The sequence below is a fragment of the Cucurbita moschata genome, unplaced genomic scaffold (genome assembly GCF_002738365.1).
Source record: "Cucurbita moschata cultivar Rifu unplaced genomic scaffold, Cmos_1.0 Cmo_Scf00018, whole genome shotgun sequence".
Classification (NCBI taxonomy): domain Eukaryota; kingdom Viridiplantae; phylum Streptophyta; class Magnoliopsida; order Cucurbitales; family Cucurbitaceae; genus Cucurbita; species Cucurbita moschata.
The window spans coordinates 1,436,724-1,462,307 of NW_019268534.1; the positions used below are offsets into that span (position 1 = coordinate 1,436,724).

Sequence of the window (25,584 nt, forward strand, 5' to 3'; positions counted from 1 at the left end):
CTCATTTTGTAAATTTGGGTATCTTCAATGGGCTTTAGGCCCAACATCTGGCCTATGATCCAACCTCATTTTATAAATTTGGGTATCTTCAATGGGCTTTAGGCCCAACATCTAGCCTATGATCCAAACTCATTTTGTAAATTTGGGTATCTTCAATGGGCTTTAGGCCCAACATCTAGTCTATGATCCAAATTCATTTTATGAATTTGGGTATCTTCAATGGGCTTTAGGCCCAACATCTGGCCTATGATCCAATCTCAATTTATAAATTTGGGTATCTTCAATGGGCTTTAGGCCCAACATCTAGCCTATGATCCAAACTCATTTTGTAAATTTGGGTATCTTCAATGGGCTTTAGGCCCAACATCTAGTCTATGATCCAAATTCATTTTATGAATTTGGGTATCTTCAATGGGCTTTAGGCCCAAGGCCTAATGATCCAAACTCATTTTATGAATTTGGGTATCTTCAATGGATATCAACCTAAACTACCTAACTCAAACATTAAGGATGGATTGTGTTAGAATTTTTTTTTTTTTCGATTTAGGTTGGATTGAATTTTTGAAAAATTAAAAATTAGGCCCGTTTGCGGGTTTACATTTTTTTTTTTGTCCGGTTGACCCAAAAATTGAGTTACAACCCCATCCTATTTTTAACATTATTATCAAAATTATTTTTTTTTTTTACTTTTTTTAATAATAACAAAAGAATAACGTGACAACCCAAAAACAGAGAGTTGGGTTAGATTAGGTTGTTTGCTCGTTCACCAATCCAACCAGTGGGGTTGATTCGAAAGATTTTTCCTAACTCAACCCAAGAAATTTTATTTGCAAGATGTAGGAAAATGTTAGTATCATCAAGTGCTGCATTTGGATTCCGACCCACTAACTCGTGTCCTAATTGCCATCGAAGAACAAACATTTTGCTTATATTTTCTCCTTGCCTTTTTATGTTCTTGTCCACATAGCAGAAGAGCAAGAATTAATTAAAATATTCATTTTTTTTTTCATTTTCCCTATAAATTCTTGCCCTCAACCACTTATTTGTTCATATTGAAGTCAATTTTGTGTGCTCCACAAGCCAAGTATCATCAATTCCAACCAAAACCCATCTCTTTTTTTGTGTTCTTAGTTCATATAAGCTTCAAAGTTCCAATCTTTTTCACAATTTGTTCATACCCAAATCTCAATCTTTTCCTTACTCTGTTTTACAATTTTGATACTCCAAAACAATGTCGTCGAGTATCTACCAAGCCTTGCAATCATGTCTTGAGCCTCGCCGAATCGAACCACGTGTTCTAAGACTCAAATTAACTCCCTCCAAATCCATCTCTTCCCCGCCGCCGGCGGAAGAAGATTCCGATCTCTCTGCAACTCATTCTGACCCACCAATCGAAACCCATCTAGAAATGGAAGAGAATGACACCGCCGTCATCGTCGCCGACGCCGAAGCTTCTCCGGCGGCCTCAAATGGCATTGGGAGTGTTGTTGGTGGGTGGAGTATTCTCCAAGCTCTGTCGGGTCTGGATGGCCGTCCTCCGGCGAAGCAATATTCTCCGACGATGGCCCTCAGCTGGAAGAGCCTCGAAATGTGCACCGAGAGTTTGGGCAGTGAAACCGGCAACGATGGCAGCGACGAGAAGATGACTCTGTTTTCATCCGAAACAGAGGTGTCGCCGTCGTCTGTCTCCGGCGAAAAATCAGTGCAGTTTTCAAGGCTTCGAGCGAAGAAAATGGCCAAACCGAGGTAAAATTATAACAATACTCAATAAATTACAATAATTTTAATCTTTTAAGCATATTCTGCAGATAAATTACCTATAATTAAGCCTTTAATTACATTTTTAATCTTTAGTTATCCTCCGCCGTTGATGTCGATGAGCGGGCCGATCGGCGTTAAGGTGAAGCCTTATCGGGAAGGTGGGCGGCTGGTGTTGAAAGCGGTGTCGATTCCATCGGCGCAGCCATGTTTCGAGGTGGAGCGCAGCAGGGGAAGCCTGAGGCTGCGGTGGCTGAAGCGTTCTGATAATTTAGAAGAGGCGGAGGAGAAGGGAGAGAGTGAGGAGGAGAGCAGTGAGAGCGGCGGACGGCGGCGGAAGGGGCGGCGGTGCAAGGAAGGTGGCGGAGGAGGGAGAAAAGAATTGGTGAATTGGGAGCCATTTTTGGTGTCCACTTGAACATCTTTATTCTTTTATTCTCTCTCTCATTCTGACTATGATGCCTCTTATGATACATTTTGTACGTTTATTTTAAAATATGCTAATGACAGTTATTATCGTTAATGAAATTAATAATTTTTAAAAAAATCATAATATAAATATGTCTATTAAATCTGTGGACCGGAGCGAGGACTCACCGGAGAAAGAATTATCTAGAGATTATATTCCCCATCTTTGTCCCAAATCTTCGAGAGATTTTATTCCTCGTTCTTATCCTGACCCTCGATTTTGTCCAAATCCATGTCCCGTCCAAGTATATATTTATACTTATGAAATATTATTAAATTTATTATGATATTTTATATTTTTAATAGAAATTATATTCAAAATAATATATATATATATATATATATATTCTGAGAATTCTAAATTTTTTACAAGAAATCTTGCCTCGATATCTATAAAAATAAATGAAAATATTTGCGAGAATGACAATTCAAATAGGAGATGGAGACAGAGATGGGGTAGAGAAAATTTCCTCATCCCCGCTCTGTCTAAGATCTCCGTCATCATCCATGTGCTAAGGTTTCTAGATCCATGTCATATCACACACATCCGTCTATTTTCTCTACCATCAAAATCACTCTATACAAAATCGATTATTTCAATTTAAATTGAAAAAAAGGTACGAGAAACAAATTTTAAAAACCTAATGAACGTTCATTCTTCGTTCATCATCTCAGTCTGAATCTATGAATCTACTGAAATTCATCCAATAATCTCGTCCCATCAGTCAAAAAACTCGATGGTAATCTCCTATGTACAATACGTTCAATACGATAATATCTAAATAACCCTAATCGTATTTCTGTGTTTAACGAATAGAATTCCCATCATTGTCGTGTGCCAACTTCTGATTAGTCTAGCTGTCGCAAGTTAGAAATAAAAACATTACACAAACTCTTAATAAAAAAAATTAATTTGTGTGGCAATAGCTTGTGACACCTCTTAATGGTTCTGACCACCAGTAACATTCAGACAAATTTGTAATTGGGAGTTTCGTTTTCATTTTTCATCTCGAGACAAAAACTAGATAGCTAGTTTATGATTATGATTCGTATTATCCAAATTTTTTCTCTTAAAATATTATTTTTATTTTTTTAAAAGAAACCTTAAAAACCCGTAAAATTAGGTTTGGATCAATTTTGAACTCTGTCTCTTATTAGGTTTCTAAACGAGTTTTGACATATTAAAAAGCTAAATAGTGACACAAAATGTCTATTAAACAAACGAGAGGACTAACACATTACGAGCTAGACAAACAGATATAAGATAAGAATTAAAAAATGGAGGGAAGAAAGCCAAGTTTTGATGGGTTCTACACAAACCTAATGGCCTTCCTTCCCTCTCCATGAAACTAGAAAGCAAAACCCACCACATAATATGAATAAAGCTTTCAATTCTATTAAAAATCTCTGTGATTTTGAATGCCCAAGCTGTCATTGTCCCATTCTTCTTGGTATGCCATATAGAATATAGTTGAAAAGCCCACCACAAATATAAAGCCAATTTGTGTTATAGAGTTTGAAGTCGGGATCCATGTCATCGACCTAATCCGAGTATTTGGAGCGAGATTCTCTAAAAAGTCAAGGGTTGCTGGTGGCCAAGAGGCCCCATTTTCATTCTCGCTCATTTTTCTTTGTCGTATTTTTCCATGCAAAATGAATAAAAGCCAGGGTCGGAAATTTAGAGCGGGATTTTTTTAAAAGCAAAGGTTGCTCTCGCTCATTTTTCTGTCTCCTTTCTCTACACAAAAGGAATAAAAGAACAATTTCAATTTCGACGTAAGAGTGCAACTTAGGTTTTAAATCGGTTTAAAATTTGATAAAAATTTAAGTTTCGTTTAAAATTAGGGTTTTGCTCAAAAATCTATTTTCGTTAGAAATATTCTTTCTCACCCCAATTACGAAAAAACACTATTTTAAAGTTTTACGTCACTCACCTACATGATTATAATTAATATGATCATGACGAATCTTAAGAAACTCTGAGTAGTATAATTGAACATATAGAAGCAATAAACCTACTCAAGATGGACTAGAAAAAATTTACAACCTGAATAACTGGATTAGGTTTAAAAAATGTCCAAACTCAACCAAAACCGAAATCTTAACCTATACCTCAGCGTTATGCAAGCTCGCCCACAACTAAAGTCATGTAAAATAATGCCTATACCACCACAAATAAAGCTATACCCTAAAATTTCTCCCCCTTGGGCTAAAAATAATACAACTTTTGAGTATGAACTCAACTAGGGCTGCAGAAGAATGGAATCAAGAAAGGACCCATTACAGTCTTTTTATATAAATATGAAAAAAAAAAAAAAACGACTTGCTAGGTATCAGAAAATTTTCAAGCACTACTCGAACATGAAGTATGGATACTAATTTCACTTATTATCCGTGATATCAACGTTCTTTCAAAAATGACGTAAGCACGTAAATAACGTTCAAGTACTTCTCTACACAATCTATTTTTAAGCACGTAATTAGCGTTCTTCTCTATAATGTTTATAGAAAAAGTTTCTCTTTAAGCATTTGCAGATACAATATCAACGTATCGAGATGATAAAGTATGTCCGTAGATCTTAATCGATCGTAGATATAAAAATTTTCAACAAAAAAAATAAATTAAAAGGCAGGAAGTAGGTGATTTGATGGGAACAAGTTGGGAATGCAAATCCAAAGCCTTAGAAAGGGAATTTCGATGGGAATCAATCTAAAAAGCAACACAAAAATGGCTATTATTTACTTTGTCGGGAAATTAAAACCACAATATCCCATATCTTCTTGAAAGCTATGCTACAAAGAAAAACAAAATCTCCATTGCAGAACTGTGCTGTACAGAGAGAGATGCTGTGGGGAATGATGGGGATGGATGACATTTGCTTATAAATTTCGATGTTTTATATGTACATGTCTCGAGAGAGAAATGTCGAGACCTTAATTTTATGAAAATTTCTATAAAAATATGGATAAATTATTTGATAGATATTTTCTAGATTTTCAAAATTAATAAAAAAAAAATTACACTTTTTTACTACGTTAAAATGCTTCTCTCCCTACTACCAATATATACCTCGAACCAGTAGTTTCACGTTAGGACTCAAAGAATTTAGGATCACAAATCCATCACAAATCATATTATTTTAAAAAATTCTCCCCACCTCTCTTTTTTTGTCTTTCGAATCTACCTTTATCGGTAACATATTCTTAATTATCTACAAATTATTGTTTAATTAATTAATATACACATTATTTTACCATCATTAAAATGATTGTTTAAGACCTAAGTTGCAAGTGTGGGATACCAAAATACAAAACAAAAATAATATGTTGCAAGTGTGGGATACCAAAATAGATTCCCCAAATCCAACAATTTGAAATTCCTATATCATATGAGCAAGTGGGATTTCATTGCACACAACAATCCAAAACATCAATCATTATACCATTTTTCATGGCTTGGATTTGGGATCTATTTTGTGTGTAATGTAATGCATTTCATGCATGCCAAGCTATTACGTGGTTGAAATGTGACCAAAAAAAAAAAAAACAAGTGGCATGCATCAAAATTCTATTAAATTAAGCTATTCCAAAGCAACAACATTTGTCGGAATAAATTTAAGATATTCTAGCACAAGCTATTTGCATAGATAGAAAGAGACTGCACCAACAAATTCTATTGCTTCGATAGAAATTTCATTGACACAAAAAAAAAAAAAAAACAACGATATTAAAGATTGAATAATCTATCAAAAGTTGAAAGTTCATAGAAATTCAATATTTTTTAAAATTCAAAAACCTATTTTACATAAATCTGGCGACATATAGAACATGCTTTTAAAAATATTTAAGAAAATAAAGCTATCATATCCATCTAACTTTGTTTTTTTTTTTTCTCAAGCAAGCAAATAAAAGGCAATGAAGCATGAATGGAAAAGAGGCAGGATTGGATCAGAAAAAGACAATCAGAAAGAAGCAAAGGCAAGTGGATGCTGTATGTGCTTTCGCTAAATATGGCAGTGTATTTGCAGAATTCAAAAGAAAACAATTTCAGATATCATTACTCTAAGCCAAAGTAGAGAAAGTTGGAGAATCTAGAGAATTACTAGCAGTAATAAGTAATAACAGATTTTTGGTATATCCTAATTTCCCTAAGCCCCCCTATTTATTTGGTTCTTGTTCCTCAGCATTCAAATTTTACTTTTAAATATTTTCTTGTAATCTTTAAATTTCTTGTTTAAAATCTAGATTAAAAACGAAAAAATTATACATGAGAATTAATTTTTAAGATTATCCAAATATTGTATGATATATATATATATTTAAAATATTTGTTATCCCTTTTATAAGTCAAGAATGATAAACTAATTATTTATTTGTATTTTAGAAAAAATTGGAAACATGAATAAGGACAAGAAATTCAATTTTGTTGTTCCCAAAATTTATACACAATTCCAAAAAGTTTTTGAAAAATGAGAAACAGGAAACAATTATAAACCCTTGCGTTTCTCAAATAAGCAGCCAAATTTGGAGCCATCTAGCATGACTATTATTAGACACAATTTATAGGGAAAAAAAATGAATTTAAAAAAAATGACAAATCAGACGAAATTTCATTTAGTTATCATAGACTAAACTTATAATTTAACATACTAAACTTATAATTTAATCATTAAAATTAAGTCTATAATTTAACATACTAAACTTATAATTTAATCATTAAAATTTGAATGAGATGTTTACCAGTTCAGCGATGAGAATGATGGCAACCTGTGTAAGAAGTACTGTGCAGGAAATAATAACTTTAAAATTCTGTAGAGGTATGATACAATCAATATATGATGGCATATTCTTACCTGTATATGTATTCCCCTAATCACTTTGATGATAGCCCTTCATTTATCCAAGACAATGAAGATAAAGAAGAAAGAGATTCATGAGGATTATATGAAAGCAATTCTTTTAAAAAAATAAATAAATATAAGGAAAAGACACTTGAATGATTTTAATTGAAGACTCAAAAGGGCTTAGAGTTGTTGAAGATACCATTCAAAGTCCTTGGTTCAAGCCTCGAGTTTAAAAAACTCGATATGTTCGTCGTCTTCAAAAGCTAGCCTTCAAATGGGCAAAACCTCCATGGAAATGAGTGTAAGGTGAGTGTTATGAGCCTAATGTAAGAAATAGGGTCCTAACTAAATCAAAATACTACGAAACCAATAAGTGATAGGAGAAGTGTGTTCCTTACTCGAGATAAGTCTAGTAGTCGATAATTTACTATCGCCTTATTCTTCGTTTTGTTAAGAGCATAATTAAATGAAGAACAGTAGTATGGAATCATGAAGATAAAAAAAATTCAGGGAAGAAAAAGGACAAACAACTAATGGCAGCAATGGAGAAACTCACATGAATGAATCATGGTGGAAGAACCTGAAATGGATGCACATATTAGGATAAGATATAAGAAACCGACATAAAATTATAATTGAACTATTGAAATTCTTTTCTGAATGGTCCAACTTTAATCTCATGGAAAATGAAGGAAATAATGAAGACATAACGGCAAAAGAGAACAATTACATAATTCAATAATGAAAATTACAACTTTTCAAGTAACTAAGAAGATGGATTTCCAATAAAGGAATAGACATGCTCACTCACATTAGTAAAATAGGGACTCGTTTGAAATGACTTTTTAAATACTTAAAAAAATATTTTTTAAGTATAAAAAGAATGTTTTTAAGCACTTTCAGTCATTCCAAACCAGTCCTAAAGTATGATAATAAAATAAAATAAATCACGATAAAGGACTAGACTGCATAATTGTACCAAAAATAAAGCACAAAGCCATAAAAAATCAGAGAGCAGCATCTATCTTTGCATTATTATAATTGCTTTAAATAACGCAGTTACATGGAGAACTGGTAGCCTCAACAAACTCGTTCCACTTGCAGGACAGCAAGCCTTAAGTCCTCTTTGAATTCCTTCTGGTCCATAAATACAAGTTAGACAGATATAATTTGAAACAAATAACAAAAATTGGATGAATGATTTGGTGCATACGAAACTTAAATCCCAACTAGAAAGAAATAGCAAAATATTATTTCTATAAATAACCAAATATGATTCTAGATTACACCAGAGAAATCAATTAGACAAAGAAAAGACGTAGAACTTAAAAAAGAAATAAGACAGTGTTATCGCAGTACTTGACAGCGACCACGTAAGTTGATTTCTTGCAGCTAATTTGAGGTATTTTTCCTGGCAGCGTATGCACGGAAAGCAGCTAGTCCAATAACACCCACAGCAGCTCCAACTGTAATTTGCAACAGAAGAGAAGTCAGCATGGTGGTAGTTTTCTAACATTTGTAATATGTTTCTATTCTTCTCTACTGTAAAAGAAATGGATGAACCACAAACGTACCTGAGACAAATATCAGAGAGCGATTAAAGAGTTTGTGATACCGTTTACGGTTCCTCCCTCTCTCTGTTTCTGGAATGTTTGCATGAGGATGTTCTGCGGCGCTCAGAATTTTATTGAATACGTTACTCGAGTCACCTGATTTTGAGCTCGCAGGTATAGGTGCTTCTATTCCCAATCCCTGACAAACCTAAAATAGATGACTGAAGTTAAACTAATATTCTACTCAATCGTGTGCAAAGTACGTTTGTAACCCTCAATGATGTAAAACAGAGAAAAAGGGGTGAAATTTCTTTCATCCATTTACATTAAAGAGCAGGTACTTCGAAAGAAATCCGTGCATGAAAGTTCGAACTATGTATAAAGGCAAGAATGGTAAGCCTACCCTCACTGAGTCTTGCACGGCAAGTGGAGATGTATCAAGATCATCCTTGGCAGCAATAACAATGCAAGGAACTCCAAAGCCGCTAACTTCTCCTTTCCTTGCAACCTCAACAAGTAGTTCTCTTGATCTATTCCATGAATCTTCATTTGAACTGAAGAGAGTGAATCAATATCGAAGTGAAGCTTTGTATTAGAGGAAGAAACATAATTGACAGTTCAGACACAATGATCCACCTTGATAGTGAATACTACATTCATCAAGAATCAATAGCATTTTAGCATTTAGATTAATGTTAATTATCTTAATTAAGTGACATAAGAATATGATGTACCGAAGTATGCATCGACTTATTAAAGCTCGCGTTTCTAACTATCCTAGATCACATACATTTTAAGCCGAATACTAGCAAACCCAAATTCTAACAAGTCATATTTAAGCAACATTAAGCAAAAGTTTTGTTTCTAGAAGTAGCATATTTCAAGCATCTCAAGCAGCCAATCTTCAACTCTTAAAGTTGCAGTTACCCCAAATGAATGGTAGGAAACTTTCATATTTTTTCTGTCATATTACCAATGAAAATCTAGTCAAAATGACGTCACCTGTCATAGACAAAGACAGCAACATCACATCCTGCCAAACACTCTTCATGTGAAAGAAATTTTTGGACGCCATCTTCAGGTATCTCTCTCAGTATAAGTGTCTTCTGACCTCCCTAATAATGTAAACGGTACAATAAACATGATCAAAAGGCCAAATAGATTGAGACTTTAGAACTATGAAAACTATACTATAACAGGTAAATATTAATAATATGAAAGCACCTATGCTTCAGCTGTGAAACTTAAAAGAAATTTTTTTTTTTTTTTTTTTTCCCCCCCCTTTGAGGGAAGGTGAGAATAAGAGAAAAATCATATAAAAACACATCGTTGCCACCTGAGCACTTTCCAGCATAGTCATAACGTAACCATCTTCAGTTGTTGAGCTATAGTTTTTTGAAAAAGGCCTGTAACAAGAGTAAAGAAAAAGAAAAGTAAAAAGCAACTCAAAGATGGAAAATGAAGATATTATAAATGGTTGAGCAATAAAGCTGACAAGGTGGTATTAGAGAAAAGAAGTGATCAGTTAAGGAATGAGACCTTCGAATTAAGGTATTCAAAAGAGCAGACTTTCCAGCCTTTTTAGGACCAAAAACGAAGCATTGAAACACATTCCTTTCGGTTCTTTGCTTTTTGCGATCAACCAATCTTCTCCTAGTAACATGGAGTGCTTTGGCTGGATCACCACCATATCCAATGTATATTAAATTAGCCAAACTACGTGGAGGATCCAGTATCGTCATCAGAGCCCACTGCAATCGCATAATGGATTTACGGTTTGTCATAATAGATCAATAGTTTTTTATCAGAAACAAAATATTATTTCATTGGACAAATGAAGCTAATAAGGGAGACATAACTTCATGGAAATATTAATAGTTTATTTTTTAAATGAGAAACAATAAATTTATTGATAGAATGAGAATGAAAAAGACAGGAAAAGATACCTAAAATCTTCAAGCCAAAGAAATTGCAGCAAAGGTTGTGCATAGAAAACTGCCGAGTAATTTTTTTATTTACTTCTTGGACAAAAAAACAGTCCAATTGGCAATAATAAAAACGTCATGGGATAGTTCCAGAAAGAATCAGATAAGGAACTCCCAAAAAGAGGCCACCAAAGAACAATATTCTACAAACCTTTGAAACGTTCTCTCATTCCTCTCTAAAGCACTTCCAACAAAATGACCCCAAAGGCATTGAGCCAAAGTGTCCTCACCTTACCTTTGAAGCTTTGACCAAAAAGGAGAAACTGTAGGGCTTTGTTAATTCTCCAAGCGAAGGGGAACCAAACACCGAAAAAGTTTAAGCAACTTCCACCACAACTTTAGCATGCAGCGTCAGATGAGTAAAAGGTGATCAGCAATCGATCCTGATATTTTGTTATTTGATAGGAAAAGCTATTGATATGTGAAAGGAAAGCTACGGTATTCCAAACACTTCGAGAGGCCTAAACTTCCCCAAAAACATTCCTCAAAATTGCCTTGTCCTTAAACCCCCCAAGTTATTTTATTTATAACCACTTCTTCCTACAAAAAAATAATAAATAAAAAAATAACAAACAAACAAATAAACACGTCTCTAACAAATTATTTAGCCAACGGGTAAGGGTAATGTGGCCCCTGATATCCTAACAATACGTGTAACGTAGAAATTTCCTCATTTAAGAATTGAGAACCAAGGCACTACGACAAGTGAAAAAAGTAAAAGCACTCCTGGGACATTGGTTCGAATCATATAGTGGCACCTACCAACAATATTAAAATCCAACTAGATTTTTGTCAACTAAATATCATATGGTCAAGTAGTGGTCTAAGGAAATCACTTGAGGCATAAGCTGACATGAATGCTTGTGGATATCAAAAACAGGGGGAAAAGAAAAAGGAGAATCAAGGGCTTTTTAGACCTAATGCAAGAGTGTGTCCAACTGAACTGTTCAATTAGTCTCGTCACCATAAATGCAAGCAATAAATCTATCCCATGAAGTCTCAATTCCCAATGGGAATCTTCATAACCACTTGGCATATCCAAGGAGGAGAAACCGTACTCTATTTAACACCAAGTGGGTTGGTCATCTATTTCTACCATTTCCAAGAAGTCCCAAATTAACTACTATTCTTCTTGACAACTAAGCAACGGAAAATAAAGACTTCAATGGAATAGGCTGGGAGAATTGTTTTAGTATGAGTGAGGCTGTCAGTTTCTCCTCCGAAGAACATAGATTTCTTCCCTTTACTAAGCCTGCTGAAACCTTTTCCACCATAGGCCAATAGAACTCCTTGCTTTCAAGGCTACCTTAAAAGAGGACACAAATATTCAAAGCACCACTCCCCAACTCTACTCCTTGGCTATCTCTTCAAGAAAAACAGATCAGCACCAGGGCAACAACACCAACAACCGAGGTCAAAGTTTCTAAACAAGTTGTAAAGAAGTTAATAACTTCAATTTTATCCCCACCAGTTGCCCACTTTTTTGTCATTCAGAACGAATTAACACTTCGAATCGTATTGTGAGGCATACATCCTTCCTGAGAAGTGCAGAGAAGCATTGAAGACCTAGATCACTTCTTCAATGCAAAACGGTTTTCTGAGACATTCAATGTTTATTGGGATTGTGCTAGCGTTTGTAGCTATGTGCTTAAGAAGGTTCTTCTCCGCTCTCCATTTCATGAGAAGGGGCAGTTGTCATGGCATGCTGGCTTCTCTACAATTTTCTAGGGGATTTGGATAGAGAGAAACAAGAAGATTTTCAAAGGGTTGGAAAGTTCTTGGGAGGAGGTTTGATCTTTTGTTACATTTCGCCTTCTTCATGGATATTAGCGTCCACCTTTGAGGTTTTGTTTCCTTTTAGTTTAGCTCCTCTTATTGGGATGTTTTTTGTGTACACCCCTTTGTAATCTATCATCTTTCTCGACAAAAATTTGGTTTTTTATCCAAAAAAAATAATAATAATTAGTTTGTCAGCAGGTGAGGTATGATAAGGCGTCCCCAGCGATATATCACTAGTTTTAGAGGAGCAGCATCAGTCCCAACCTGAAAGCCTTCAGTGAGACCTTCCCTCAAGTAGCCTACTAAAGACACCAGCAACTAGCACAAAGAGGAAGGGAGAAACGAAATCTCCTTGACTCACTTCCATCTAATATTCAATCCACCTTCTCTCTCCTATTAATGATAATAAAAAAACTAAAAAATGGATCATTGTTAGCAATGAAAATTTTTGGTTCAAAACACGGGAGCATGGACAAAAATATATTGAAGCCATCCTTAAAATCTATAGAGAAAATGGATGAGAAGAAAGAAATTCAGCCTTCACAATATCGTTTGCTTCACACTTACCAACATACCTATAGGTTCCCAAAGTTGCAACTCTTACCATCATTTACATCCAGAATGATAGTACACATATTTACAGAACAAATAGGAACGGTTAATGTAGCAAACAATAGCAACCATTAACATACCCGGGATAGAAACCCATTGAGAGTTAAATTTCCAAGAGCAGTTTTCTCTGCAGAATCCTTGTAAGGAGGCTCGTCCCAAGGACTGATTTAAACGGGAATGAGAAAAAATTAGTAAGAGCAGTTAATATAATTAACATGTGCACGTATTAGTGAAACAAATTATTTCAAGGATTCATACCCATTTGATCCATAAGCAACAAAGTAAAAATGATCATGATTAAATAGCTAGATAGTTGTAATAAAATGTTTATTGAGAATAGTTCGGTGATAACCTTTCATAAAAATACAAAGTTTTTTAATTCTAAGATGGAAAGAAAATTTTGTTTAAAATAAAATAAAAAATAAAGATACAATTGCATGCTATACCCATAATGAATCTGCACAAAATTGATGTCTAATGGGGACATGCCAATAAGTTAATACGAATGGATGATATGTAACGTGAAAAAATGTTTCTAGAGTAACAAAGTCTACCTTTCTGGAGCAGTACTGAATAGTTCCTCGAGCTCTATTGGACGCAGTGCTCCATCCTAGCAATCCCAACCAAAAGAATTTTGAGGTTCAGATAAAGAAGGCAAACACCGTTAAATAACCTCAACTATCAGATACCACTGCAGTAGGAGAGAAAAACACTGCACAAAAAAAAAAAAAAAAATCTCTGGGTAGGGGAGTACACACATTATCTGTGTCGAGCAATTGGAATACACCACGCAAGAAATCCAAGGCTTCATTTGACAGCTCCATGCTCTAACAATAACATCCAGTAAGTATCTTATACACAAACATCTGTTGAGTAAATTGTAACAACGGGGAAAAAAAAAAAATTATTCATGGTAGTCACCTACAAGAAAAATCAAACGATAAGAAAATGATAAGTTGTTGAATTGTGGATTAATAGCAATCCTATTGATGGATCCTGATACAAGAGGCCTTCACAGACAAAGTATCAAGAAACAACTACCCCACATTTCCATAAATTAAAAAGAAAAATAAATGGAATCTATAAGTTCAAAGGACAGGGAGGCCAAAAAAGATATCTTACCCCCAATACGGAACAACAATTGAAACTTACAAATAAAAGTCCCTTTGTTGACATGTAGCCTACTGTATTTGGCCTTTCAACTAAAATAATAAACCAATTTTCGTTTTATGAAAGGGTAATCGGGTGAAGAAAATAGAAGCTACCTGATCAGGAGCTTGCTTAGATGGAACTGGAAGATAATCTCCACTCAAATTTAAATCATCATCATAGCCAAATTTCCTTAACACTGCCCAAGTAGTCTCAAGGCGGCCTTTTTCTATGAATAAAGCATGAAGGAATAGGAACCCAGGAAGGGTAAGACCACGATCATTAACTCCACTTGGTAAGTTCTCTTGCACAATTCTTTTAACACCCACTATTTCTGCAGGCTGCAATGGAGCATTGAAGCACTTAACCTGTGCAACACTTGAAAGATGTTAGCTTCAAAGAAAAAGGGAGAAAATGCAATAAAAAGACCGCGGGAAAGCAGGAAGGATTTTTTTTTTTTTGGGGGGGGGGNNNNGGGAGAGAGAGAGAGAGAGAGAGAGGGTACAGGAAGTGAGACAGGAGAATTTGACCTGAAATTCATTTAGCTCTTCATCACTAAGGGCACCATCCATATCACGATCACAAAGAGTAAATATCCTTCTCAAAGCATTTTTGCATCGGGGTTTCAAACTTTGTCTTTCTAAATCAAACAATGGTGCTGTTGGATGAAGCACAGCCCTTTGAGCGTAATAAAAAACTTCCGGCACCTGTGAGCAAGTAGTTTAGAGTTTCAAGATTCAAATTCACCAGGAACGAACCTGGAATGCAAAATAGGCTTTTAATTGACAGAGAAATTTAAGCACTATGAGATATTTTAAAATATACTACAATAAATAAGGATAACAAAGCAAATGAAAATGATAAGGAGTGTGGTTGATAAGTTCCTTCGCCCTTCTTTCATTTCAAAGCTTCTTTAATTTTTCTATATTTTGACGGTCTCCCACAAAAATGGACATCTGACATGCAGTATTCTATGCAAGTTTCAATAAATAGATAAGCAACAAGAATGAATGGCTTCTCAATACCTGAAGTAGCGTGGCCGCAGAGCATTCTATGCAAGTTTCAATCTCCCTGAACTGTTTCATAATGGGTGCCACGATATCCTCCATACTCACTTGCTGGTGTTCATCACGCAAATCTAGCTTGCAACCAACCAGAATAACCGGTGCCTTCACCTCCAACTGGCGCAACTCGTTGAGCCAGTACGAAGTCAGACGACTAAGTGTCATCGGTTGATCACATGCATAAGTCAATAACACTGCATCCGCACGCTTCAGTTCTTCATAGAGTTTAGATTTGTTGTCCGTGCTAATTATAGATAGATCATAAGGAATTAATCAAACATTGAAATCACAGTGAGAAAATGAGTCGCTTCAGACGGGAGAAATAAAATAGGATATGATCACTACCGTGAACTGATAGTTTGAGGAAGATAAAAAACGAAGTTATTAAACATTAACACAAAACTGAAGCACATACGCGAATCTAAATCAAATACAACATTCGAATTCAGAAGTCACAAATACAATAATATTCTTTCATTTCAGTGTGAAAAGGAGCTTTGACGAAAGAGGTAAATGGCAGTTGTATTAAAACGCTAGCATTTCTACAACTGAAAAAATAAAGGAATCCTTATCAATTATAACATTCGAATCACTCAGATACTCGATCATTCTTTCATTGAACCGTTGAATTAAAATTTTGAGAGAGAAAAAAAGTACGTTATACTAAATACTGACATTACCTAAGACTGAAATCACAGAAGAATACATGTAAAATTTGACATTCGAACCACTAAGCAATCACAAACACGTGAACATTATTTCATTGAACCGAATGAAAATTTCAAGGAAAAAAAAAAGAGTTACACTAAAAATTAGCACTCTCTAAAACTGAAAAACACAAACGAATCCGTATCAAATATGACATTCGAATCACTCAGGTATAACAAATACACAAGCATTCTTTCATTGAGCCATTGAATGAAATATTTTATGAGAAAAATCGAAGTTACATTAAACACCAGCAATAACTAAAACTGAACACACGGACGAATCCATATCAAATATGACATTCGAATCACTCAGAAATCTCAAACACACAGGCACTCTTTTACTGAACCGTTGAAGGAAAATTTTTAGGAATCAAGAAAAGGAAGTTACATTACACACCAGCATTTCCTAAAGCTGAAAAACATAAACGAATCCCTATCCAAAATGACATCCGGAACACTCAGATACCACAGAAACGCAAATACGAACAGTGCCATACCTGGAAGAGGAGTCTATAATGGTGAGCGGGACGCCGTCAGCATAAAAATCGGCGGGAAGATGAGTCGGAGGAAGCACGGCGGGAACGCTGTCAGGGAATGATTCGGTGGCGGCGGCAGCAATTAAGCTGGATTTTCCAGTGCCTCGATCGCCGGCGACAACGATTCGAACGCTAGTACGTACGCCTGTCTTGGCTGCCATTGGAACAGCAAGAAACAGAGAGAGAGAGAGAGAGATGAGTTAGTTCGTTGGAGGCATAAGATCCAAGGCAACGACGTGGGAAATATTGGACCGATGGCGCCTAAGGCAAATGCGCTGTGTGCTGTCTACCCAATATATTGCCAATTTAATATTCATACCAAATCCCTTGAAACCGGTTTTAAAAAACAAAAATAAAAACCAATTTTGTTAAATTTTAAACTTTATAAATAAATTCTTAGTTAAAAATTTTATTTTACGCATTTAATAAATTATAAAGTATATAATAGACAAAAAGTAATTAACATTATTATTATTTACATCTATAAATTTTGGTTAATTTATTTAATAGTTAACTAATTTTGTTCAAAACTTTAATTTGTTGAAATTAATAAATTTCGGAAGATTTTTACATTTTCTTCTGGGTGAAGAAATTTGACTAAGGTAAAAAATAAAATAAAATAACAATTATGGTGGATAAAAATTATTATTTTATTTCCTATAATTAAATACGAAGTTAATTATAAATTTAGTTTCCAAATATGCACAGTAATATTTATATTTATTCCATTTCAAAATTTAGGTGCGTAACCACTTATAGCAGATATTGTCATCTTTGAGCTTTTCCTTTTATACTTCCCTCAAGATTTTTAAAACGTATCTAGTCAAGAGAGATTTTCACACCCTTATAACTAATGTTTCGTTCTCCTCCCCAACCTATAATGGGATCTCGCATACCGATCCGTATACACCCTTACTTTTCACTGGTTAGTTTTGGAATTTACTCGACCAGATTGTAAATTCTCGAGACATAGGTTTTCTTAATGCAATAATTATTTTTTATTTTTTGTCGATGAATCGTGCATTCATAATAAGCTCAATTTAGAAGATGCATGCGGATGAGCTGCCACGACACAACATTTTGATGTGCATGATTAATACAACGTGTTAAATTGGACGATCTTAGAGAAAATAATTTATTTATAAGTTAGTTTATTAAAATTGATTTTCACGTAAGCATTTACGTGTTTGGTTTTATTGTCATAGTGATTTTAGACTAAATAATTTAATAGAGATAAAATCGCATTAAAGAATATTAAAACTTGATTTTCAAATTTTCATAATTAATGAACTAAAAAAATATAATTAAAAAGATAATATTAGTTTCAAATATTCATTTTATTTTTAATGCGTCCATTTTGAAAGGATTGGATTTTGTATTAACATTTTAAAAACTAAAATTAAAATTTATATATTAAATTTAAAATTTTTAAAAATGTAAAATAGAACTAGACAGTAATTACGGAAGGGGTAATTACGGAAACTAGAAAAAATGAAGACGGCCCAACTGAAATATCACAAATTCCCGAATATAAATATAGGGCACTTATCTCCCCTCGAAAACCCTAGAGTTTGAGAAAGGCGGAAACCCTAGTTCTGCAATCGGAGCTTTTGCCGGCCTTTGCTCACTGGATTCCGCAGCCATGGCGACTGCAAGGACCGTTAAGGATGTCTCTCCTCACGAGTTTGTCAAGGCCTATGCCGCTCATCTCAAGCGATCCGGAAAGGTATCTATTTGGTTTTCTCAAATCGGGCTTTTCTGTTTTGGTGGTTGAGAGAACTTGATTTTCGGTTCAACGGAGTTTTTAGGATGTCGATAAATAGAGTGAATACTGAATTTGAAGTTCCAACGGTTCTAGTTCATTCGTGGAGTGTGCTCGATTCTGCATTGGTTTCCCATTTTATTTACTTGTTTTGGCCCCTATTGTAGGTTTTTTTAACATATCCTTCACTATCAAGAATGGTGGTTGCAATTGTTAGGCTGTAGGCTTTTCTAATGACCTGCTACTAATTTGTAGCTAATAAACCAGTTATGATCTATAACATATGTGATTTTAACTTATTTACTGTGTAAATCATTGTCGAGCAGGTTGAACTTCCGCCATGGACAGATATAGTCAAAACTGCGAGATTCAAAGAACTCGCCCCATATGATCCTGATTGGTATTACGTGAGAGCTGGTTAGTTTCCCTTTTTCTTCTTTTTGACGTCCAATTATATGAAATAAATAAATGAAAATGTAATTTAATTGCGGCCGTTATATGCATGTTCTATCTGTGGTATTCATATGAACACTATTTCAAACTCATTCAGCATCCATGGCAAGGAAGATCTACTTGAGAGGAGGTCTTGGTGTTGGGGCATTTAAGCGAATTTATGGTGGAAGCAAGAGGAATGGAAGTCGCCCTCCACACTTTTGTGAAAGCAGTGGTGCCATCGCCCGGCACATTCTACAACAGTTGCAGGAGATGAACATTGTTGATGTGGACCCAAAGGGGTGAGTGCAAGCTTCTTATAGTCCATGTTTTATAAAACTATTGAGGCTTATTCCATGAGTCAGTACTAACTTTTAGCCTCGAGACTTGTGCCTTCGATGAAAATAACAGGCTCATGCCTTTCATAGAAAAGCCTTATGCTTATGTTGAACAACTCATTGAGGCTTAAAATCTCTATCCCTTTTGCAATGATTAGAATAATAATATTGATTTGCCTCATTATTAATAAATACATATGTTTGAGTTGTGACAATTTGAATTATTACTACGACTTTGAAACATTGAAGAAAAAAATATTATAGTATAAGTCAATCCTACTCCTGATATTAGCAAGTGATGTTAAAGTTATTATTTTAGAATTCTTGTTTAAGGGTCAAATTGTAGTAGTGAGGTTTTTGTATATTTATTTGATTAAACTAATTTAGGATTTGAATAATGTTTTTAATTAAATTTGAGACTTGCACCTCGCCTGCTCGAGACAAACAACTTTGAGGCTGCCTTTAACCCTTTAAAACAATGCTTATAGTTATAGCTTATGAGTCATTACTACTACGCTTTTTCGCCCCGTTACACCTGATTTTTCATTTGATTATGTCTATTGATGTGTTTTTCTTTTTGCATGGGTTTGCAGTGGAAGGAGAATTACATCAAGCGGGCGACGAGATCTCGATCAAGTTGCTGGCAGAATTGTTGTTGCCCCTTAGATCGATCAATTACCTGTTTTGTTAACTCGAGACTTATATTTTGCTGATGAGATATAATTTCTTATGTTTTGCGCCATTAAAGTTTTAGATTTAGCCGTTGAAAGATTTTCCAGATGAAGATGGTTGCTCATGTTTTATCTCGAGTTTTGAATTGTCTGTCATTTGCTCTTCCGTTCATTATATTTTTTATGCTCTCAATGTTTTATCAACACCAACTTTGATGCTTGGCCTACAGAAGTTTTGCATTTATTTAGTTCCTATTTCAAAAAAGTTCATTTTTTTTATTTTAATACACAAATGTGATGAAATATAGATATCATTACACGGTTTTTGAACTCTGTCACCTATGCCATTTTTAGATGTTAAATGGCGAGAATGAATTTATAACACTGATGTTAGAACATTTGGTTGTTAGAAACAAGGTTCGTTTTAGCCGCTAATACCTTGACAATAATATAATGCTAAGTATGGTCGGATTTAGTCTTTAATCGATGGCCAAAATAGTATTTTAACAAAAATAAAAAATTCTCAATATTGTGGAATAAAAAAAAAATGTCTTTACTACTTGGTAATTAGATAATAGTGGGCACTTTGTTTTTTTGATATAATTCCATACATGAATTTTATATATTGTAAATTTTATAAATCGTAAATATTAATTTAAAAGATAAATATTTTACTAAAGGATCCTATGTGAGTTAATTTTTATTTTGAGTAATTATGATTTCATATGGTTTGTAATTAGATCAGGCAAGGAGGCTAATTTATAATTAGACCATAAAAGTCAAACCTATTACATAATTAATGGTGTTTAAAGTATAAAATATAGTTACATTGATAAAATAAATTTTTGACCAAAATACAATCAAAAGTTAGCAAAAGATGTACTTGTATGTAGTAACAAGTTTTGTAGTGGCGCTTCTTCGTGGAGGGACATTAAGTTAATAAATGAAAATTAATTAATTATTTAGTTAATTAAGCTCATTTTACCTCTCTTTAACAATTTTCTATTATCTTATAATCTATTATATTATAGATATCAATTATTTTACTCTTTTAATATTATTATTGTAACTAGAATTATTTGACCTTTATTTCCAACATGAACAACAATCAATATTTACTATAATTCAAAGGTAAAAAAAGTGCATCAAAGTAACGTAAACACGAATTTTAAAGACATAAAATATATTTTAAATTACGACAAAAAAAAATACTGTGAATAATATCGATATTTCCATATTATTTTTCATTTAAATCATACTCATCTCTAGCAAAATAAAATTTAGTTTAGTTCCTCTTATCCACTTCCAACCTACTATTTGAACTCCAAAAACTTTTGTTCTTTTTTTCCTTTCTTTTTCGAGAAATGAACAAATCCCATCTGTTAAAAGGTTGACCTAATCCAATTTTATTTGGTTTGGTTTAATAATTTTGAGCTCAAACCTCAACTAACATAACATAACATCAACCTAATTTTTAGTTTTATTTTATTATTATTATTATTATTTTGTCCAAAGTATATTCTTTAATCAAATAACTTAATTTCATAAAGTCAACTCAATTTAAGAATTTCTCAAAATTTCAAAACATAAACACAAAAACGTGAAAAAAATGCCAAAAGTCAAACTAAGACAGGTCTCTTTCATGAGTTTAACATTAAAAATTATCCTAAAATAAAACCGTAAATTAGATATGTCTCAAATTTAAAAACAAAATTTGTAATTTAGTTTTTTTTTTCTTTTGTATTGATCAATTTGTAATTGAAAAAAAAAAATACAAACAAACAAACAAATCCACTCTACCATATACTTAGCTTTATGCTTAATCCTCTAACCCAATCTAGGTAACCTATAACTACTACTAGTTGCCACGTGTCGTTTGATACCAAGACAAACATATTAGCTTACCAATAGCTAAGAATTCAGAAAATAATATAATTTAAAATAACCCAATGTTTTAATTTAATAATTTTTGTGATTTAATTCTTCAAAATCTATAAAATAATTCCGGATTTAATTATTAAATTATGCTTGATTTTAGATTTAAAATCTCAGTCTTATTATTATTTTTATATTTTATAATGAAATATAATGATAGTTAAAAATAATATATATTAATTTGAGAATTCGAAATTTAAACTCAAATTTTTTTATTTAAAATATATTTTATTTGCGTTACATTTACGTTTATGGGTATGGGAAAAAAGTTAAAAATTTTGGTTGGTTGGTTAGAAAAAAAGACTTCTTCATAAATTTAAATTAAATTGGAAAGAAAAATAAATAGTAAAATATTTGGAAGTGAAGCCAATGCCGAGTTGGTTAGCCCAACCCAACTCCCCCTACTTACTTCTTTCTCTAAATTCCAATTTTGCCCTTTTTTTTATTTCTCGGTTATCATCTACCCTTCTTATCGGTAATTGACATGTATTGATTTTATTAATATCGAACGTTTAAATTCTCGTGCCTCACATTTTAAATTTGGTCGTTATAATGGTTTATTTACCCAATTCAAACGTGATTAATTAAAGTGTCAACATGAACATAACTCAATGATAATTGATATCACTTGTAACTTTTTTATTAGTACGATTATTGATTTGAGATAATGAGTACCAAAGTTTAAAGTATGGTTAATAAGTCATTAATTACCAATTTTAGAAGAAATATATTTTAATTTCTAATTATTGAATTTATATAAAATATTAATATAATTTAAAAAATTATAGGGTTAAATTTGTAATTTAACAGGCGAACGTGTGGAAACGTGCACAAATGAAGGTGAAACTTCTCTCGTGTTTAAAAACAAAAAAGGAAATAAAAACGACGGCGTTTGAATGTGGAAAAGAAGTAACGGTTTTATGTAAATAAAAATATGAAATATGATTTTTTGGGAGCTTAATTAATTTATTTTACATTTTTTATTTTATTCCTTTAATCTCCCCCTTCCCTCTCCGCGTAACTATATATTTAGTTGAGTTACAGGTTAGACATTGGAGCTCAACTTTCTCTCGCTCTCTCTCGCTCTCTCTCATCAAGTCTCTGAATCTAGAGAGAGAAACAAAAACTTCACTTCCATGGCTGCCGAGGAACTTCGTGTAGAAGAAGCATTGCCATGGCTTCCTAGTCAAGTTCTTGACGAGGCTTGCGATATCAAGGTTTTTCTCTACTTCTACTTCTCTTAATTACTCGATTAATTTTCTTTTTCAGTTCTGTTTTCTGTTTGTTTCTCAGGAAAACAAAATTTTCCGAGAAAAGTTTTAAGTTCCGTGTTAAATTTTCTTTGCCGCTTCTTTTTTATGATCATCAGGTGTATATGAGGCAACACCACCACAAACAACAACCGTACTTCCTCCAGCGGCAACGGCGCCACGATCGTCCTCTGTTATCGTCTTCTGATTTCGCCCTTTCATCGGTACGGTACTGTTACAGTTTGATCGCGATTTTAATTTCTTCACGCACTAGGTTACGATTTCGTTTATGTTCTTGATTTTGTTGTTTTTGATACGGTGAAATTGAATTAGAATCAGAAATCGAAGTTCAGTAATGTCTCTTCTCTGCCGCACCAGAGGCAAAAACCAGCGGTTTCCGCGGCGAATTGGACGGCTGGAGGACATGGAATGCAAGCAATCTTCCTCGATTGCGGGCGGCAATTAGGAGGCACCGGCGTTTTTCTTCCTCGAGGAACGGGCAGCACCAATTACCAACCAAACAAGAAGCCAGGTACGATTCCGATTAATCTTTTAATTAATCAATAATGATTCCAATGAGATATTAAAAAATGAAAAAACAAAAACAAGGAAGAATTCTGTATTCGTGCGTACCCGTTTCTGCTTCTCTCTCTGTTTTCAATCAATTAATGGAAAAACGGGGAAGAAGAAACAGAGAGAGAAAGGAATTTGCCTCTCGGTTCCTCGTTTTAATTAATATAACTAGAATTTTATTGTTCATATTGAATTAAAAATGAGATTCTGGGAACTACATGTCATAATCAAATGAAAATCAACTAACTGTAAATAATAATATATATTCTTTGAATGTCATCTTAGGAACCTCTAATTCTCAATTGATTATGAATCCTTATAAATATTTAGATATTCGGTCTTAAAATTGGGCTTCTACAATAATAGACCAAACAAAATTTTATGTTTATCTAATAAATTTTATGTGATTATCCAGTAAGTTGAACTATGAAATTTGATTGATATTCGGTCTAAATTGAGTATTATTTGAATTATTCTTATTCTTTTGTTGTCGTTAACAACTACTTTTAAGATAATACTTTGTGTTTATCTAATACCGTCTCAAATTTAATATTAGTTTGCTATTGTATTAAATAAGAATATATACTTAATAAATATTAAATCAGAATATAATATGGGTGGTTTACGAAACTAAAGTAATTAGGAGTGGAAATAATAGTTACCATAAAAATGATTCTGTATTAGATGTATGTCAACAAACTCTTACTATATAAGGTCATATTAATGTATTTTATAGATTTAGGATTTAGGACATGTTTAGAAAATTGCTTTTAAAATAGGTTTTGTTAGGGATTAAATTAATTAAAATACCTTTGAAGGATTTAGATAAAATTCCAAAATACCCTTAAATTAAAAAAAATAATAATAAAAAATGTTACAAAAATACTTAATATGATTTTTAAAATACTCTTTTCAACTTTTAAAACTATTTAGAAAATACCATTAAATTTTTTTAAAAACTTAAAAAACGTCTTTTAAGATTTTTTAAAAAATTAAAAAAAATACTCTACTAATGAAATTAAAAAAATAATAATAAATAAAATAATCTATGAAGTATCAATGAATTGTTTTCCTCAATATATTGAGGAAAAAAAATTAACATTTTTTAAATAAATGTAAAGAGAGTTAATAATAATTTTAAAAGTTCGTGGGTATTTTTTAAATATAGTATTGTATGATTATTTTATTTATTTATTTAATTTAAAGACATTTTTAAAGTTTTTAAACATAATTCTTTATATATATTTTTTTATTTTTTTTAAAGTTTAAATATGGTTGAAATTTTGAAAGTTTATATACTTTTTTTTTAGAGAATCTAAAAAGTTTAGAGATATTTTTATTAATTTACCTATAAATTACCACATAAATTTAAATATTTTCTAAACGTTTAATTTATTTATTTTTTCAAAGGTAAAATCTAATACAAAATTTTTGTTATAAATTAATCAGATAATTATTTGTTAAAACTTTATGACGTATTGTATAAGGACAAATAATAAGATTCCTAATTTTAGACTGAAAATGGTAAAATTATTTGCAGCTTGCTCCATGGTTCTGGTCCCTGCTCGTGTTGTTCAAGCTCTTAATCTCGATGTGCAAGCACTAGGACTGCAAATTTCCCCCCGCAAAGGTATGCTCATGTATTTTCTAAATTCCTATTACATGTAAACTAGATGGTACGTTTGAAACTCTTTTAAAAGTTTAAGAATGTTTTTTAAATAAAATATTAACCGTTTTTATTAAGAAGGGTATTTTTGGTATTATTGAAAATTTAGTAATATTTTAGAGATAATGTTGAAATTTTGAGAGTATTTTTTTTAATTAATTTAAATATTGTTATTAACAAAAAATAATTTGGTGCGACTTATTACAGATCCCAAAATTAATCAAAATGGTAGAGAATGCAACTCGATGGTAAAAAATAAGAAGGGCAAAGATGTAAAATGCTCATTCGTGTCCCGAAATCAAGCCCATTCATCCCAAGAGATATTCCTTCCAAAAGAATGGACCTATTAATATCCAAATTACTCACATATTTGTACATTTCAATAATGTCATTTTACAGTGTTCGTAAAAGTTTTACGACGAATCAAATATCGTTTTATCATTTTCTTTTTTTTTTAATCGTTTTAAAAGTTTTTTTTAGCTCAATTGGATGTGTAAAG

The 25,584-nt window shown here is 32.9% G+C and overlaps 4 protein-coding genes across 7 annotated transcripts; 3 read left to right on the top strand and 1 right to left on the bottom strand.

Annotated features, from left to right (window-relative positions):
- Positions 1-1,062: 1,062 nt before the first annotated feature.
- On the top strand, positions 1,063-2,255 carry LOC111456385 (protein FANTASTIC FOUR 4-like). The gene is made up of 2 exons (XM_023098225.1): positions 1,063-1,746; positions 1,855-2,255. The coding sequence occupies exons 1-2, from the start codon at positions 1,232-1,234 to the stop codon at positions 2,174-2,176; spliced, it is 837 nt and encodes a 278-aa protein (XP_022953993.1). The 5' UTR covers positions 1,063-1,231; the 3' UTR covers positions 2,177-2,255.
- A 6,052-nt stretch (positions 2,256-8,307) lies between these two features.
- On the bottom strand, positions 8,308-16,728 carry LOC111456522 (mitochondrial Rho GTPase 2). 2 transcript variants are annotated; one of them, XM_023098415.1, is made up of 13 exons: positions 16,420-16,727; positions 15,174-15,456; positions 14,679-14,855; positions 14,265-14,516; positions 13,758-13,826; positions 13,554-13,609; positions 13,080-13,161; positions 10,163-10,374; positions 9,960-10,029; positions 9,626-9,738; positions 9,027-9,177; positions 8,645-8,831; positions 8,308-8,536 (listed from the first exon to the last, which is right to left on the bottom strand). In XM_023098415.1, exons 1-13 carry the CDS (start codon positions 16,617-16,619, stop codon positions 8,463-8,465), a joined length of 1,926 nt encoding a protein of 641 aa, XP_022954183.1. In that variant the 5' UTR covers positions 16,620-16,727; the 3' UTR covers positions 8,308-8,462. The 2 variants fall into 2 exon arrangements, with proteins under 2 accessions (XP_022954183.1, XP_022954184.1); XM_023098416.1 differs by lacking the exon at positions 13,758-13,826 and having other exon boundaries at positions 16,420-16,728.
- Positions 16,729-17,996: 1,268 nt separating this feature from the next.
- On the top strand, positions 17,997-19,836 carry LOC111456651 (40S ribosomal protein S19-3-like). Its single transcript, XM_023098638.1, has 4 exons — positions 17,997-18,184; positions 18,547-18,637; positions 18,771-18,954; positions 19,584-19,836. Exons 1-4 carry the CDS (start codon positions 18,101-18,103, stop codon positions 19,654-19,656), a joined length of 432 nt encoding a protein of 143 aa, XP_022954406.1. The 5' UTR covers positions 17,997-18,100; the 3' UTR covers positions 19,657-19,836.
- A 2,820-nt stretch (positions 19,837-22,656) lies between these two features.
- On the top strand, positions 22,657-25,526 carry LOC111456382. Of its 3 annotated transcripts, none has more exons than XM_023098223.1 (5): positions 22,657-22,813; positions 22,966-23,070; positions 23,225-23,378; positions 24,960-25,049; positions 25,293-25,526. In XM_023098223.1, exons 1-5 carry the CDS (start codon positions 22,733-22,735, stop codon positions 25,433-25,435), a joined length of 573 nt encoding a protein of 190 aa, XP_022953991.1. In that variant the 5' UTR covers positions 22,657-22,732; the 3' UTR covers positions 25,436-25,526. The 3 variants fall into 3 exon arrangements, with proteins under 3 accessions (XP_022953991.1, XP_022953989.1, XP_022953990.1); XM_023098221.1 differs by having other exon boundaries at positions 22,660-22,813; positions 23,180-23,378; XM_023098222.1 differs by having other exon boundaries at positions 22,666-22,813; positions 23,186-23,378.
- The last annotated feature ends 58 nt before the right edge of the window (positions 25,527-25,584 follow it).

Excerpts from the sequence above, each read along its gene's own strand:
- LOC111456385 (XM_023098225.1), top strand. The coding sequence starts at position 1,232 with ATGTCGTCGAGTATCTACCAAGCCTTGCAATCATGTCTTGAGCCTCGC. Across the intron at positions 1,747-1,854 it reads AAGAAAATGGCCAAACCGAG|TTATCCTCCGCCGTTGATGT; the intron begins GTAAAATTATAA and ends TTTAATCTTTAG.
- LOC111456522 (XM_023098415.1), bottom strand. The coding sequence starts at position 16,619 with ATGGCAGCCAAGACAGGCGTACGTACTAGCGTTCGAATCGTTGTCGCC. Across the intron at positions 15,457-16,419 it reads ATTATAGACTCCTCTTCCAG|CACGGACAACAAATCTAAAC; the intron begins GTATGGCACTGT and ends ATCTATAATTAG. Across the intron at positions 13,610-13,757 it reads AATTGCTCGACACAGATAAT|GATGGAGCACTGCGTCCAAT; the intron begins GTGTGTACTCCC and ends TGGGATTGCTAG.
- LOC111456651 (XM_023098638.1), top strand. The coding sequence starts at position 18,101 with ATGGCGACTGCAAGGACCGTTAAGGATGTCTCTCCTCACGAGTTTGTC. Across the intron at positions 18,185-18,546 it reads ATCTCAAGCGATCCGGAAAG|GTTGAACTTCCGCCATGGAC; the intron begins GTATCTATTTGG and ends ATTGTCGAGCAG. Across the intron at positions 18,955-19,583 it reads GTTGATGTGGACCCAAAGGG|TGGAAGGAGAATTACATCAA; the intron begins GTGAGTGCAAGC and ends ATGGGTTTGCAG.
- LOC111456382 (XM_023098221.1), top strand. The coding sequence starts at position 22,733 with ATGGCTGCCGAGGAACTTCGTGTAGAAGAAGCATTGCCATGGCTTCCT. Across the intron at positions 23,071-23,179 it reads CTGATTTCGCCCTTTCATCG|AATCAGAAATCGAAGTTCAG; the intron begins GTACGGTACTGT and ends AAATTGAATTAG. Across the intron at positions 25,050-25,292 it reads GCAAATTTCCCCCCGCAAAG|ATCCCAAAATTAATCAAAAT; the intron begins GTATGCTCATGT and ends GACTTATTACAG.